Here is a 17,528-nt window from a genome sequence, read left to right as displayed (position 1 = left end):
TAAAACAAAGTACTGCAGGGACTCTGCAAGCAGAACACACACTCAGAAATTCATCTTGTGAATCAAAACACTGAACAAAAGCTAAGCTACAGTTTTAATATGAGCCGCCCCAGTGGGAGCTGAAATCCTAACCTTGGCAGGGTTACAAACATTTGATACCCTCTGAGCTGGAGCACCTACAGAACTTTAATGTTAGCGATGTTGACTTTTAAATATTATTTCTCCTGCTGAAAGACTGGAATTTATTAAGAATTAATATCTTTGAAGCCAGATGGTTTTATCTGTACAACTCACAGTTACAGGTTTAATCAGAAGCAGCTTTATTGTGTGTATGTGAGGAATTTCACTCTGTTTCTTTCACTGCTCTCAAAGGATTTTCACCAAAGCCTGTATAAAATAATGGACGTAGCCACTGTGGTTTGTAGAGTCCTGTTTTAAAGCCTCAAGTCTGGTGTTGTGGCCATCGCCATCTTGGATTTTTGGAGCCAGAAGTGACTGTTTGAGACAGTAGAGATAACCCTAATGCTAGCTGCTAGCTTGGTTAGCATGGTGATTTCACAGCTACGGTTGACTGTGATAATACTAATGCTAATACTAGTTTTTGCTTGTGACAAACAGGCCTTACAGAAAAAGTGAATATCCGACTCGTTAGTGGAGGAAAAAACCTTTTCAGGCCTCAATCACACATAAAGTGTTTTAGCAGCTGGAGGCAGCTTTTTATAATTGTTTTTAATAAGAATTAAGTTTTTTGCTTGCGTTTTTTGCATTGCGACACTCCTCACGTTTTGAACTCCTCAAGTTGAAAAAACTTCAACTCAGAGTGGAAAAGCACCCCACGTCATTTCTGTTTTTGTCATCTTTTTCCCCATTGTCCAATCGGATGATTTGAGAGGCGGGTCTTGTGGTGGTCACGACAACAAGTGTACAGTTGGTAAACAGTGGAGGAGAAACTGGTGGTGGCGGTTGCTGGATACCCAGAGCTATATGGACCGACAATAGACAGCAGGTTGTCAAACTGCCCCTGCGTCACCCTAAAATATGCCTGGAAACAGCCATCATTGAGGAGAAGCTCCTGGACCAACTGGTGGTACCCCCCATGATCCACCCTCTTTTTTAGGGTCTCATGTACCCACACAGATCTCTGTTTCCCTGAGCCCAACAAATTATTTGTGGCACCAACCCGTCACTCAGAGTGTCCATGACCCTGATTATGCGTAACATTTCATGAGTTGTAACAGAGACCCAAGTGTTGGTTTTTTTTGGTACCAGGCTGTAAACATGTTATTTCTGCTGTAAAGTTGGGCATTTTAACATGAGGGTCTATGGGGATTGACTCGCTCTTGAAGCCAGCCTCAAGTGCCATTCAAGGAACTGCAGTTTTTGGCACTTCTACATTGGCTTCATTTTTCAGTCCCCAAGGTTGCAGCTTGACTTACACACAGTTCCAAGAGCAATTTTTAAACATAGATAGAAAAGGCTTTCGGCTATAAACAAAAACAACAAAGCTGAGCTTAGACTGGTAAATCAAATAACCACAAATCATTTAACTATTACTTACATACAAGTAGGTACAAACTGTAAATTTTAAACAATGATGTAATAGTGCACGTTAACAGACCTCATACGGGTTTACTGAATAAGAGCACCACAACTAAAAAGTAAAAGTGTCCATTTTAGTAGCATGTGCAGCTGTTTTATTGGCTCATGGGATCATTTAAAAAGACTGGTACAGGACTGACTCACCGGTTACAGACGATGATGATGACGACCACAGCGATGAGGAAGACCAACCCAGCAGCTGCCGAGCCAATAATGAGAGGTAGCTTCTCCTGAATACTGGTGTTGTATTCCTCTATAGAGAGAAGAAACACATAGAATAAACATGGTGCCAAGCACACACACACACGCGGAGTCACAAGCTGAAACATATGGGGAAGCATCTGAGCCACTGCATATGGAGAGAGCAATGGGTGACAGACAGACATACGGCTGGGTGAACCATAGAGCATCTTGGCATTGTGGCTGCGCGGACCATTTTCCACAGAATGCTGAATGTGCTCAGATGCCGCGGATACGGACAAATCATCTGGCAGAAAGCGTGTGAAGTGAGGAGAGAGAGCATGTTTGGGTGAGACCCAGACTGATCAGGCAGCCAAGAGCAAGAATCCAGCTACTGAATGGGCACACAGAGGCCGAGCCAGGCTCTTCTCTTGAGCACTGCAAATGACACACGACTTCACAGTTTTAGCCAGATACACTTGTTAGTGAGTTCCCCACTGTTTTATGTGCTCCAGTGCACATTCAGTGGTAAATAATAATGCTCTATAGTGTTGATGTAAGTGGATAAAGCACGGTGTTTTAATGCACAGTATCTGTCAACAATCATAACTTCTCCTGTGGAAACGTAGTTTATATAGTTACAACTATTTTCATCTGTAATCTCTTTACACACCCTGATGTTAAACTAAAAACAGCCATCACTTACAGGTAGACAACTGGCAACTGATTTGTATTGTGTAGATAAATGAAATCTGCCAACTTGTGTCATTTTCACCTATCTGATGTTTATGTACAGTGCTGCTTTGCCAACGTCTTTAATAGACAATATCTACCAGCACAGAAGGTAGGCATGTACTGTTGTGGACGGGGACCATAGCAAGTTGTGTTATAGCCACCTAAAAAAATCTATATATATCTACGGAACCGTATTGCATTCACTTGACAAATACATTTTAATTTTTTTTATTTTTCTGTTTTTTTCAGGGTAATTTTTTCTGTTTTTCTGAGTATTTTTTTCTGAGTTAAGAGAGCAACAGAACAACAGAGGCTTTCATTCCTTTCTTGAGAGCTCGATATAATGGAAGCAAACATGACCCGCTTGTTTAGTTTAATCCAGTTTTACTTTGTTTTGGGTTTGAGACACTGGGAGATACTCTTGTCTTTAAGTCATATAGATGGTGTTATCATTAGTTTGTCGACTTTACGCAGGCATCTTACTCAAGAAAGGAATGAAAGTGTCTGTTGTTCTATTGCTCTCAACTCAACAAAACAACAACAAAAAAAATACTATGAAAAACAGAAACAAAATTTCCACGAAAAACAGAAAATTAAAAAAAATACTCAGAAAAACAGGAAAAATTACTCAATAAAACAGTTTTTTTTAAATTTGTCAAGTGAATGCAATACTCTTCCGTATATATATCAGTGTGTATGCTATATTTTGATTACTTTCACTGCTGAACCTTACACACTAACTGATTGATGCAGCTGTAGACTTGCAACTCCAGTGTTGTGCAAAGTACAATTACCATTTTTGTCAGTGGAGTCTCATGGCTTTGAAATAACGTCGTCAGTTTCCTGTTGTAAGGGGCTGTCTAAAATCAAGGTAGAGCAGTGAAAATATTCTAAATATAGCGTACCCTTGAACTGATATTGGTTTTTTTTAGATGGGAATTTTTAAGTTCTTAATAACCAAACAACTGAGGCAGCATCTGCTCAACGCCATTTTATTTAATGTGCCTGATGCAGGGGTTTTCTTTCCAGAAGTAATGGTAAATAAACATTGTGAATCGGTTTATAAACCAGCCTCCACGTACGGATGCCCACTGGAAGAGTTATAGTATTTGACATAGTCATAATAAATAAACACTTGTATCTGCTTATAACTACATTATAGTGTGTCACTGACAATTTGAGAAATGTTTATAAATGCTATACACAGGAAATTTTAGTGTTACCCACATCTTTAACCTGAGAGAGGGAACTCTGCTGCGGACTGTTGATTTATTATATGCCTTTACATTTGTATTGTTTATACTAGGGTCCCAATCCAATCTCAAAAATCTGTATTTTGAGAAAGGTAAGGCGTTTTTCAACTATTTGGGATCGGCAATATTGAGCTATGAAGAGTCCGATACGATCCTTTGTTTTACGTCAGCTGTCACACAGGTGTTTTAACCTGGTGAAGCTTTCATGTTCAAAAACAAGGAGTGCAGCCGTCATCAACTTTCAAACTCTCCGCTGTCTCTCTCTCCTCTTGTATCTTCTGTTTTTCGTGGTATTTATTTTTTTTGTTTTTCGGGGTAATTTTTTTCTGTTTTTCTGTGTATTTTTTAAGAGAGCAATAGAACAACAGACGCTTTCATTCCTTTCTTGTATCTTATCTTATCCAATCTGCTGAGGAAAGAGAAGTTTGTTATCTTATATTTTACAGCTCGGATGCAGGGAATTTTTTTTCTTAACAGAATGCAGAGCTTTTAAATTTGCACGCATTTACTTATTTTATTGGATTGATTTTATTAACTTTAAAGTACTTGAAGTGTGCACTTTGCGGCTGTATTATTTAGGAAAATAAAAGTATTGGATCAGGGCTTGATTTTAGCAGATACTCATTATTAAATGACTCATATAGTGAGCAGGGGCATAAAACTCCAGGGCATCCCTATTTAGAAACCTTAACTGAAGCAGTCATAAATTTGAGGCACCAGTGGTATTATTTAATTTATTTATTTAAAAAGAAATAAAGGAATTCATCAGTGTTTACTCTGAATACTGAATAATGGCGAGATTTGGTCGTAAAAATCTGTCATACAGAAATCCGTGGCTCGCACAAACATTGCAGTGAAACAACCTTTGTTACTTTCTGCTCATCTTTTCCCTCCTTCACATTTTCAGACCCTTACTCATCCCAGAAGTGCACTGTTTACTCTAAATTATGGTAATCAGTATCTTCTTGCAGCAGGAAACAACATTCGGGGTTTCACAGGGACATAAACCGGTTTACTTTTCTCAAAAATAAAAACATTTTTCTGTAAAAGCTGAAAACGCAGAGCCTTACATGTCCTCAGTTTACTCAGTATTTACAGTTAAGAGTCAGTTTTGATATATCTGTAGTGCTGGGATGTGTGCGTGTGGCAGCATGGAGGATGTTCGTATGACGTTTCAGGCTAATGATGGCCCTGGGCGCTGCAGGCTGAAGGAAATGAGATGTTCAGAGGGGGAAAAACCCAGGCCTTGGCTCTAACATTAACCTCCATGACTGATGTTTACTGAATGTTCCTTCTTCTCCCAGTCGGGTCACAGAATGAAGATAAGACATCTTTGACCTCATCCTTGACTTACAGGCTTCATGTTGGTAAAAAGATACAACATTTTTGTATCAAATAAACAGAAGCAATCAGGAATTTAATAAATATCATGTGAAATGTTTCCTAAACTGAAAAAGACTTGATGAAAACATGGATATAATTTCATGCCACACTAATCTGATTTTGGAGCACTTGAGCTGTTTACTTCACAACATGATTCCCTTTCATTCCCGCAGCTGTCTGTGTCCATGCCACACTGCATGTTGTGTCGATGGGCCACGCATGAAAGGTGATAACAGCTCTGCGTGCTTTGGGGGACATTAGCTGAATTCTCACCCTCAGTCATGGTCTGGAAGTACAGTTTGCCACTGTAACGTCCGAAGCCGGCGACGGTGCGGGCCCGGACCTGGAACACGTAGATGCTTCCTGGCTTGAGGCCGCGGATGACCGCTGTGTTGGTCTGGCTCCTGACAGCCGTAGCGTTATATTCTGATTGGTCCTGGGAGAAGAAAAATACCCATGTTACACTGGTGCACATTAGTAATTACAGTCCAATTGTAAAGAGTAACAATTATGAAATGCCATGCGAATAAATTACATACTAGGATAAGAGCTAGGAGTCAGGAGAAACTAATCATACACCAGTATCAGTGAGCACAGCACTGTATTTAGTAGAGTCATTTCATATACAATTGTATATATTATATGATTTTATAGCTATTTATAAGCAAATGGCACCACAGGTGTAGATTTCAGGGGGACGATGGGGACAGAACATGTGAATTTGTCCCTGAAACAGCCTTTTATTTTGACAAAATGTAAGATATTCACACTATAATTTGGCACATAAAATCTACCAGAATGCAGAAAATTAAGTGTTTGATGCTCAAAATGTCTTGCAGAGGACCCCCAAACCCCCCTATTTCATATGTATCCCTCCCCAAAGTTAAAACCTACAGCCTTGAATGAAACTGTAAATGTCTTGTCACCAAACGGCACGTCAGAGCTTATGTAAAATCTTGTTTTGCTCTCTAACTGAAATAACAGGAGCATTTTACATGCATTCAGAGTGCGCACAATAGATCTAATATGAATAATTTGCCACCACAAAAAGGCATCATGTCTGATAAAGTGGCAGGATGTAAAGAGCCACACATCCAGCAGCTGCAGTTAAGAAGGTAGATTTGGTGGCAGTTTCAGGTCAGGCGGCATTTCTGAGCCGTGCCTTCTGATGATCAGAGCTGTATTTCACCGCCGCACTCCTCCTCTCCAGAACGCTGACAGGTCTGAGAGCGGAGACTGAGACTCTTTTAGCTGCTCCCTTCAACCCACTGCTCTGTGCACACTTCTGAGCCGCAGCAGGGGCTGGGACAATTGTTTTGACAGCTCTCTCCAGCAGTGTCAGAAAAGGGAATTATACTCAAAAGTGGAACGGCTCAGCATGGAGACGAAAGCTCGATGGACGCTTGTGTACATGTGTGCGTGTGCACACGTGTATTTCTTGTGTGATTGTGTTTGTATGTCTCGTGAATGGCCGCGTGCATTTCACTGATCACTGTGCATTGATTCCACGCACATCTGGGGCCGCCTGTGTTCTTGTGAGAAAGTATGCTGATTCGGTGGAGCTTGCCCCCTGAATACTATTTTTACAGCAGTCAGCGCACCATTGTTTCAACCACAAGTCTCTGCGCATCAATCCCCAGTGGCCCGACTGCAGGGCTGAGAGCGGTTTCCTTTTCCAGTGACTGACCGTGATTATAATTGAAAGAGAATGAGCAGAAGTTCTAAGCAATGCTCAGAAGCTCTGACTACATGCCTCCTAGGATGTGCCGTTATGCAAACGAGCGTGAGGGGATACTCTGAATTTAAATGTACGACTAAACAAAAGAGTCCATTTTTACCATTAGTGCATAATTTATTTAGCTGGGTGGAGAGAGAAGGAAATGGAACTTATATTTATAGGATCCATGAGGGCTTGGAGGATTAATGTGTTGCTGCATCATTGTTACCTTCTCATAATACTGCAGCTCATAGTCCAGGATGACTCCGTTCGGCTGGTCAGGCTGGGACCAGGAGAGGGTGATGCTGTCCACAGTGCGGCTGACCTGGTGCATTATGGACACTGTGGACGGAGCTGCGAGGAGACAAAGACAGCGTGTTAAGGATGAGGCAAATCAGTCGCCGCAGTCTTCACAGTCACGCACACAGAGTTTTACAGCATCTTTAATCTCACAGCCAAACAGCGGGTTCTACAAAGGTGTAATACGTAATGCCATAAAATCTATATAATATACTGCAGCCTCCTTTTAGAGAGTCTCACGGCGAGACACGCTCCGCAGGTTGGCAAGTTACAACAGTGGCTAAAACCACATAAGCAGCCTCGCGGGACTTCCCAGTGTCAACTGTGAGTTTCATGTGATTAATTTACACTTGTCACACAGCTGATAACAGACCGCCTTCCCCAAATAAATCATCTTTAAATCACCAGACCACCGTGCGTTACATGCAGTAAGCACATTCTGTCGGCCACAGGAACTGAAGAAATAAACAGCATGGATCACGAGTCACAGAAATGCTACACAACATCCCTTTTTTTTTTGCAGCATTTTGTCCTCCACATTCTGATTCTCTTTGGTTGTAGATGTTTATGCATATTTCCCTGTGGATGACAGCTTAAAGGACCACAGCAGTGGTTTTCCACATGATACAAATTGCATGTGTTCTAAATTACTGCCAACATTTTTTTCCAATTTCAATTTTTAGATCATTTTCTGACCTTAGAGGCACATGTTGGTTTCCTGTGCCTTTCAGAAGAGGATGAAAATCAACATTCAGGAATTTTTTGCTGTTTACAAAAAGGGCTACACAAGGGTACTTCATTACCTTTATGGATTTTCCCAGGTGACACTGTGACAGGTGACTTAGATTCTGAAAACTATGTTAAATATGCTGTGACATTTTAGTGCTTGAGAGACAGCTGATGAACAGCAACAGTTTTAATGCAACAAACAGTATGGATGAACCGATGGTCAAAGTCTGGACCGATACAGATGTGACTGTTAAAAATAACAGTTTGGCTGATACCGATGTTTTGTCGTGTTGTTGTTTATTTTGTTTTTGTTGTTATTTCATTCCCCTTTGGTGCCAGAGAAAAACAGAAATCTCGATTTAAGGAAAGTAACTCTACTGTTTTACAGTCATTCAGCCCTTCATTATACTACCTTTATATAAGCACAAATTCAATCAGACACATTTAGGATCGATCGATATCTATCCATCTATCTATCTATCTATCTATCCATCCATCCATCCATCCATTCTTCAACCCATCAACCCACCCATCTATCTATCTATCTATCCATCCATCCATCCATCCATCTTATGAAACGACCTTTAAAATAACCTTCTTTCACATGAAAAAACATGTTTTTAAACCCTAACTGCTTTAAAAGCATAATATCCTGTTTAATATCTACTCTCTATTACTGTGAAAACATCGACTAATTTCTCCTTCAAACAGCTGTGTTTCTCTCACCAAAAACTACATTTTAGAAGATTACATTTGTACAGATCAAGATAAGTTATAATTTATCTTTGCCAAATACTCTACTATTAGTTCCAGCCACCATCTGCTAACAGCTAACATTAGCTAGCTCTCCTCCTGCTGGTTTCTGCACAGATTTGTTGTTCACACTGTAGCAGCATCAGGGAATTAGTAGCCATTGACACTATAAATTGGTGCACAAAAATCTGACGGAATGCAGAAAATTAAGTGTTTGATGCTCAAAATGTCTTGCAGAGGACCCCAAACCACCCTGTTTCATATGTACCCTCTCCCAAATGTTGAGGCACAACCTACAGCCTTGAATGAAACTGTAAATGTTTTGTTACCAAGCACAAAGTGCACCAATAATATTTCCTACTGTCACCAGGACAACTGGACGCTGTCAGTTTAAGCCTTGCGTTTTAACTTGTGCAAAATTGATGAGACACAACAAAAAACATCGCCCACGGCCATCGGTGAATGTTATCTTGTTTGCTGATAGGCCGATGGCAGTCAACAAGGCGACAATCGGCCAATACTGCTGTTCATCGAGAAATCGGTGCATCCCTAACAAACTTTTTATAAAACAGCTATTTGCTTGTTTTTCTTCTAGATGAGACTCTCTGATAAAAGAAAAAGCTTATCAGTAAGTTTTGTTTTTTGTAGTTTGCAGCTGTAATGTGAGGTACACATTACCTGTAAAATATCTAAAACTGCTTTTATCACAAGCCAGGAAGTAGTCAGTTGACTACCATGGGTTCTTGAGCCTTGAGCCGTTCTGCCCCATCGCCTCTGGAAGTCTCTCCCCCACAAGATTTGCAATATTGACTCTCTTTCCAACTTTAGAGCCTGTCTGAAAACACACCTTTTCAAGCTGGCATATTCAGTCTGATTTAATGGCGACACACATAGAGACTTGTACTGATGATGATTTAATACCTAATATTTTTTAATTATGATTTTTGTCTGGTCATTTTATTAACTTTCATTGTATATTATGGAATTGTTTGATTTTATGATCTATGGATATACTTTCTAACTGTGTCCTGTACGGTGTGCTTAAGTGCTTTGAAAGGTGCCTTTGAATAAATTGTCAATACTTTAACTGTTAACAAGATATTCAAACAAAAAATGTGCTTTTATTTTGAGATACTTCATTTTAGTCATGACTTTTCTTAAAAAGTAAAAAAATATCTTCAACATCTTTTTTTTCCAAGAATATTAAAGATTTTAATTTCTTTATTTTTTGCCCTGAAACAAGTAAAATAATTTCTCCCCACTGCTTTATTTTATCCACATATATCAAAGCAAACACAACAGTTAAGACTCAGCTGCAGACTTAATGACTTGTTACATCTTGGGTGGCCCTCTATAGTCTCACATAGCCCGGTGACTTAAAACTTTGTACATTCTTTTTAGCACGACCATAAGGTCAGGGGAGCGTGATCACCTCACGTCCTCCAACAACCATTAAGATTAGTTCAGGGTGCCGTGGGTCAGTGTAAAGCTAAGAGAAGCTGAAGATAAAAAGCTCTGTCTGGGGAGCCTGGCAAGGCCTGAAGGCCTCTGTGTCTGAGCCTCTGTGTGTGTGTGAAAGGGTAGGGTGGGTTGGGGAGCTGGAGCGGGAGGGGGGTGCTGGGCAAGATTTATGGACACCGAGCCCCACGCTCATCCCCTACAGGCCCGTGCTGCACACACACGCAGCCCTCAGCCAGCAGCACAGTGGCTCCCCTGAGTCCCAGCAATAAAGAGAAAAGTCTCTCCACCGGCACGCGTTCTCTACGGAAAATCCACTGAGTGGGAAATTACAACTGCCACGCCTCTATAATGAAAGATTGTACCGCTGCATGTGTGTGGTTTTTGAATCTTCTGTGTATTGATATTCATTCTGTTGTTGCTCACAATGATCCCAAGAAGTCTTTGCTACTGCAGTGCTGAAGTAGAGGAGAATATACAGCGTGTAAATGACCACAGTGAGTCACAGCCAATGATAAAAAGTCTGTTTTATAACCTTACTCATTCTCATCAGCTAATCAGCCCTGCCTCGCGCGCCCTCTGACCCAAACAGAAGCATCCATCTGAGGCGACAAATTATGACGTCTCATATAAACCGCGATGGTCAAGGGACTGAGCATGTCCTCATGTGCTGCTGCCAGCAGATAATAAATAGATGTTCTGTATTTCATCTCAGCAAAAGCACTTACACCGTGATGGCCTGTGACTCTATGGCGCACATACATCATGCCTCTTTCCTGGAGCCGGAGGTGCAATAATGCATACAGGACACCAGTCTGAGGAATCTCTTCCATCTCACTGTACTCACCAGTTTGTTTGCAGTCACAAGACGACAGCCTAATAAGGCAAACAGTTACTCTAAGAGGAACTCACGAGTATCCCATTACGGATGTACATATATTCAAGACTGCCACATGGCCTTTTCCTGCATAGCATTTCCATTAAACACACGGCGCAGCCATGCCTAGTAACCTGATCCGGAGCCAGAGAAACAAAGGCAGCTCATGTATTCATGTACAGAGGATGGACACATGCCAACATGAAAAGCTGTTGGAGGAGAACACTGTGGTTTTCTTCTGCTACAGAACAACTTCCAGACAGCGGGGTGGCAGTCGCCATGTCTGAGCCTGAGAAACCGATAAGGGTTGGTGTAACAGAAAACAAACTGGGATTAGATTAAATGAAGACATGATTTTTTAGTGCAAAGTAAATACCGAGTGCAAAAAAACATAAAGTGTTGAAACATTCAGCTTGTAGGGAAAATAGCGATCCAGCTGTGTTGTGTATTTCAAGTCAATTCAGTGCATGCATTTTAAGCTAAGCTGACATTCCACCAATTGACTGTGGAATGCAGCGGTACGCCAAATCAACGTTTCACTGCAGCGAGGCCTACAGCAATGATCCACATATGAAAACCATTTTGGTACATCTAATTTATGTACTCCAAATCTACAAGTCTCCATTGTGCTCCAAATCATCAAGCGTACCTAGAGTCTCTCCCCCCTCAACTTAATCTATAATTTACAGGGCTGAGTAAATACTTGGTTTTCATTGTGTCAACATCATTCATCGAGTTATGCCACTAAATACATGTTTTAGTTGTTTCAAGCCTTTTTCTTTGTTGTTATAATAATTATTTTTAAATCATGTGGATTGCACCCCATTAAAGGTAATTAGAAATTAAAAACAAAGATGTAAGAAAGTTTCCCCGTCATTTATAAACCGGAGACCAACGGATCATAAACTATGTCAAGTCAGATAAATTTCTTCAAAGTGGGAGAGCTCCACTTTCGCTGGATTCTTTATTTATAGGTTTTCTCAATGAATGCTCTATTCATGTTCTTAAAACTAATGAAGCGGTTATAATGACAAAGACAGGGATTGTACGTTTATATAATTAAATTAGATGGCTGAATTGGAAAGATAAATGGTCCTGATGAATACGTCTGCTTCCCATATACCACAGAGGAGTGACAGGGCAGACAGAGGAGTCGCGGCCACCGTTTCTTATGTCCAAACCACAGCTTGAGATGCATCACTGATGATTATTAATGTTACAGTGTGGGACTGTGGATTTAACATCAGTTCACAGGGTGTCTGCAGGTTTTCGACACTTACATTTAATGCCTCTTAACAACTTTTCAAGATATTTTCAACCAAATTCTTTGTTTCTTATTCAAGCATTGCAACTAAGTATAAAGGTAAGTAATTTATATGTGGTTCTGGTTCTATGTAGGTATATGGTTATCAGGGTCAGTCAGGTTAGTCTATTTAATGACTTCTAAGTAGAGCTGGATAATTCTGCAATATTTTAAGGCTATACTGCATTACACTATGTATATCTTGATATTTTGAAATTTCCTACAAACTACTGCAGACTAGTAAAATACTACACTACCACATAATCTGTTGTTACAATAAAGTTAGGCTAAGTAAAGTACTGTTAATAAATATAAATTAAAAAAAACTGTTAATAAAATTAAATAAAGTACGTAAAATAAATTTAATACAATAAATACAATAAATTGAAATACAATACCATAAAAATTAATTTATGTAAAGTACAGTTATGATAAAGTTAAATAAAGTTGTGTTATCATAACGGTAAATGAAGTACTGTCATAATACATTGAAATACAGTACTGTAGAAATAAAGTTTAATAAAGTACTGTTACAATAAAGGTAAACAAAGACCTCTTGTAATAATGTTAAATTTAGTACTGTTACAATAAAGGTAAATAAAGTACTGTTATGATAAGGGTAAATAAAGTACAGTTATAATAATATTAAATTTAGTGCTGTTACAATAAAGGTAAATAAAGTACTGTTACAATTAAGGTAAATAAAGTACTGTTATATAAAGGTAAATAAAGTACTGTTACAATAAAGGTAAATAAAGTACTGTTACAATTAAGGTAAATAAAGTACTGTTATAATAATATTAAATTTAGTGCTGTTACAATAAAGGTAGATAAAGTACTGTTACAATTAAGGTAAAGAAAGTACTGTTATATAAAGGTAAATAAAGTACTGTTATAATAAACTGAAATACAATACCATAAAAATGAATTTATGTAAAGTACTGTTATGATAAAGTTAAATAAAGTTGTGTTATCATAACGGTAAATTAAGTACTGTCATAATACATTTAAATACAGTACTGTAGAAATAAAGTTTAATAAAGTACTGTTATATAAAGGTAAATAAAGTACTGTTATATAAAAGTAAATAAAGTACTGTTAGGATAAGGATAAATAAAGTACTGTTATATAAAAGTAAATAAAGTACTGTTATGATAAGGGTAAATAAAGTACTGTTAGGATAAGGATAAATAAAGTACTGTTATATAAAATTAAATAAAGTACTGTTATATAAAATTAAATAAAGTACTGTTATGATAAGGGAAAATAAAGTACTGTTATATAAAGGTAAATAAAGTACTGTTAGGATAAGGGTAAACAAAGTACAGTTATAATAAAATTAAATTTAGTGCTGTTACAATAAAGGTAAATAAAGTACTGTTACAATTAAGGTAAATAAAGTACTGTTATATGAAGGTAAATAAAGTACTGTTATATATAGGTAAATAAAGTACTGTTACGATACATTTAAATAAAGTGGGCTACTGTTAAAATAAAATTAAAGAAGTACTGTTACGATGACATTAATCAAAGCGGGACCATTGGTGCTTTTATTTTGAAACACCTGGCTCATCTTGGTCCAGAGGTGTTGATGTTTTTACTGTAAACTTGTAGCTTGCAGTCAACAGTTAGATTTTAGCAGTGAATTGAAAGTTAAACTGATAAAGCGACACCATTAAACAGATTTATTTACTGTGAGCTTGAAACACAGTAATACATAGTAAACATAGTAATCATAATAATAGTAATTGTACATTTTATTTATAGAGCGCTTTTTATAGTACTCAAGGATACTTTGCATGAGTTAAAATGATCATAAAATAGGATACACCTAAATACACAAATAATAATGATACAATTTGTAAGCACATTTGTAAGTGGCATTGTTGCTCCATGGACGCAAAATGCCAGTTAATGGTTGTGGTCTGGAGGTCTGCATACACAAAAACACACACCATGCCTGCTCGCAGTATCGCCGAGGAGAGAGTGGTCTGGACGGGCGGGAATGTGTGGATTATCGTGTTTATGTGGGTGGATTTTAAAAAATAAATAAACTGATAATTTATACTCAATGTTTGCCAGTAGCCATCTCATACATACAACATGGACCACGCCACGATGCACTGAGTATAATCAATATATCACCCACCTCTACTTTAAGGCCTCACTTTTATACATGTGAGTTTAATACATTTCAGGACTTACTAAGGATCTTATCTGCAGACACCCTGGCTCAGTTATGAAAAGATTTTGTCAAATGAAGGTGGGGTCCATTTGACACTTCCAAGGTTGTGTCTCGCATTGCTTAATTGTGAGAGGATGGGAGGCCCCAGCTGTTGTCAAAGAATTAGGTTTCAGAGTCCACATCATTACCCGGCCTGGGATCTGATATGAAAGACACTTCTTTGGAGTGTATTCTAGCATGACGCCCTGGCCTTGGCCCAACAACACAGAACACAAAGGCCCCGTTCTGCACAACATCTCTAATAGATGTTTAAGTGTTATGTTTGAGCGCCTAGTGATCTCCCTAATCAATTAAAGATGGAGTTTAAAGGGATTCAACTCATTTAAATCCAAGCCGTTTTTATGGGGCATGCTTCTGCTAACACGCACACACAAGTGAGGCATTCATCCATCCCATTCGTTTATGTCTGATATCTTTTATTATGCGACACTCTTTTGGTGGGCTTCTCCATTCCCTCTTTGACCATGTCCTTGTTTAGCTGCTGTTAAGCCTTGTTGCTAAATACTGCTATGAACATGGTGGGCATATTTATTAAGCAAGGCTGGTGAAGTGAGACCACAGTGGATGGATGGCAGCAGAGGGAGCTCGGTCATGGGTGCCCGTGTCCAAATCACCCTCAGTGGCGAGGCTTCCAGGAGTGGAGGGGTCTTCAGGTGCTCCAGGGCCGCTGTAACTGTTACACTGAGCCATGTTTGGAGAAGCAGGAGTGGGAAAATGACAGCAATCAAAAAGTGGCTTTTATTTCCTGCAGCTGACTCATTTTATTGACAGCAGGAGACAACGCCGCCTCATGATCTGATCGTTTTGCTCTGTTTCAGTCTTTACAAACAACGCAGCACAGAAAAAAAAACGGAATAACCTCCAACATTTCCTGGCACTGGAATCATATGCTTCTGAGAAAGTATATGTTCCAGGCCTTTTATCTGCATCTTTCTAACATCCTAATGTGTCTACAACCATGTGGTTCTGATATGATTAGACGTTCTGGTGCACAGAGCAATGCTATGATTTGGGGAAGATGGGGGGAGGTAGCGAGAACAGGTCAGGGCTCGTAAATCCCTTTTCCTTTTCATTGTAAAAATCAGTTTCCCCACAGCGCAGTCTCTCCCAAAGGGCTCAAACCAGCTGGTCCTCTACCAGGCAGCCTCCCAAACAGGCTGCCACTGCTCCACTCTCTCCGAGTGCCGTCCGTTTATGAGCGGCGCATCGAGCCGTCTTAAAGGGAGAGGTCCATATTTGCATGTACTTTTAGCGTGCTGGCAGCCTGCCCTGTTTCCCCAGCTGCAAAGGATTGTGGGTTTTACATCTATAAAGATTTTCCAGTGCAGTAAAGCTACAAAAGTGAGATTTCAGTTCATCAAGCTTTAAACCATCTGCACCGGAAAAGATTGGGGACTATAATACACTCATATACACACCATAAGCTAATTCCAAAATAGGCACTTCAGGAGCTTGAAGAGTTTTCAGATGCTTGCAGAGGTTAGGGTTTAAGTCTAAGCCAACCCGGCGAATCGGCAGATGGAGGAGATGCAACTCAGATAATTATGGGTGGAGACAACGCTGCAGAGGAAGTGAGAGAGAATTCTTTTGCAGCAACCGTCATACAATCATAAAAAAGTATGGCTCCTCAGAGGTTCTGTTGGTGGGTGGTGCTGAATATAATTCTCAGTATTTAAACCACTTTGAGCTTTACATGATCTTTGAATAACTAAACAGTACTTGTAGTTCTTTACTTCCACAGTTAATGATAGAGGGACTTCCATACAAAAACAAACGGTCCGTCTGTGGTTTAAATGATGTTCATGTGACCATCCTGAAATTTTGTGCATGGTCTCATGGCCCAGAAACATTAAACTGACATTAAAGAAGTAGTGGTGACAAAGGCCAACTGCTGCGTCGCCTCATGTCGGCTGTGTCTCAACCAAAAAGTTGCACTTGAACACAACGCAAAGACTACAGGCGGCAATAGTCCGTTCAACACGGACAACCGGAAGACTAACAGGATGCATTCAAGATGCTAGTTAGCCAGTTAGCACATTAACAACACAACCTGTTGAAAGACCACAGCATATTTACTGGGCACTAGTGAACAGTAACACAAGAGCTCTATGGGCAAAAAAATAATCGTACCTATTATAAGAAGTTTGTTTTGATCTCAGCCCTCTTGACTTTAGCTGTTTGTTTGCTTTTCTTACTTCTGTTTCTCTTCTCTTGGACTGAGCTCAACTACCACTCACACTACCACTCATGCATTCTCTCACCGACCAGCTTTAATGCCGATTCAACATGCTGAATCTGCCAAAAAACAGACGACAAGGGCCGACAGTGTGGGACACAGTGCCAAAACTAGGGCAACAGACACTCACCAAGGCTCAGCTTACTGTGTCGGGGCCCTTAAAGCAGCCAAAACATCTAACAACCACATCCACAGTGTTGGATGCTTGTCTGCATCTTGATAAAAGTTACTGGATTGTCATGATTAAGGGTGCTTTCAGACCAAGAGGTGTTTTGCTTTGGTCTGAATCAGGGACTAATTTTGTAACAAAGTTGTATAATTGCCTAGAGTTGGTTCATGTTCTCACGGCAGCATTTACAAGCGGACCAGATCAAATGCCTTGTGTGAGAAAGCTGCTCTTGATTGGTCAGAATTTCCATGCGTGAAAAATCCAGGAAGTAAAGCAAACGTTGAAGAAGAGTACACTTGCAAGATAAATGTGACACTTTCTAATGTCACAATGGAGGGACAACTACGCAGGTTGATTTTAGCGCTGCTCATCGTGGACTATATTGCTGTCATTGTTCATTTTAGTCAAACCATACAGTTTGAAAACGAGGCGCGGCTCCAACTAGAAAACAATGTTTTGATGCATTGGATGTGCTGAATGTGCATATTAAGGCAGTACAGAAGGAGGTGCACATTAATAATCTTCCAGGACTGTAACATGCTCATGTTTAACCCAAACAATGTGTCATGTGACTGCAGCTGGTTCGCATCG

General features: G+C 39.6%; 1 protein-coding gene across 4 annotated transcripts in view; it reads right to left on the bottom strand.

Moving 5' to 3' along the window:
• The window catches only part of ephb2b (eph receptor B2b), a 182,704-nt gene that overhangs the window by 23,382 nt on the left and 141,794 nt on the right, over positions 1-17,528 (bottom strand). For all 4 annotated transcript variants that reach the window (XM_033626564.2, XM_033626567.2, XM_033626566.2 and 1 more), the window contains exons 6-8: positions 7,097-7,221; positions 5,424-5,586; positions 1,744-1,852 (exon numbers count right to left, since the gene is read on the bottom strand). In XM_033626564.2, coding sequence (XP_033482455.2) covers positions 1,744-1,852; positions 5,424-5,586; positions 7,097-7,221 — 397 coding nt within the window. The remainder of the gene's footprint in view (positions 1-1,743; positions 1,853-5,423; positions 5,587-7,096; positions 7,222-17,528) is intronic.

Source organism: Epinephelus lanceolatus, chromosome 1 (assembly GCF_041903045.1).
Source record: "Epinephelus lanceolatus isolate andai-2023 chromosome 1, ASM4190304v1, whole genome shotgun sequence".
Lineage (NCBI taxonomy): Eukaryota > Metazoa > Chordata > Actinopteri > Perciformes > Serranidae > Epinephelus > Epinephelus lanceolatus.
Note: the sequence above shows the minus strand (reverse complement) of the source record. Positions and strands in the feature narration are given on the sequence as shown.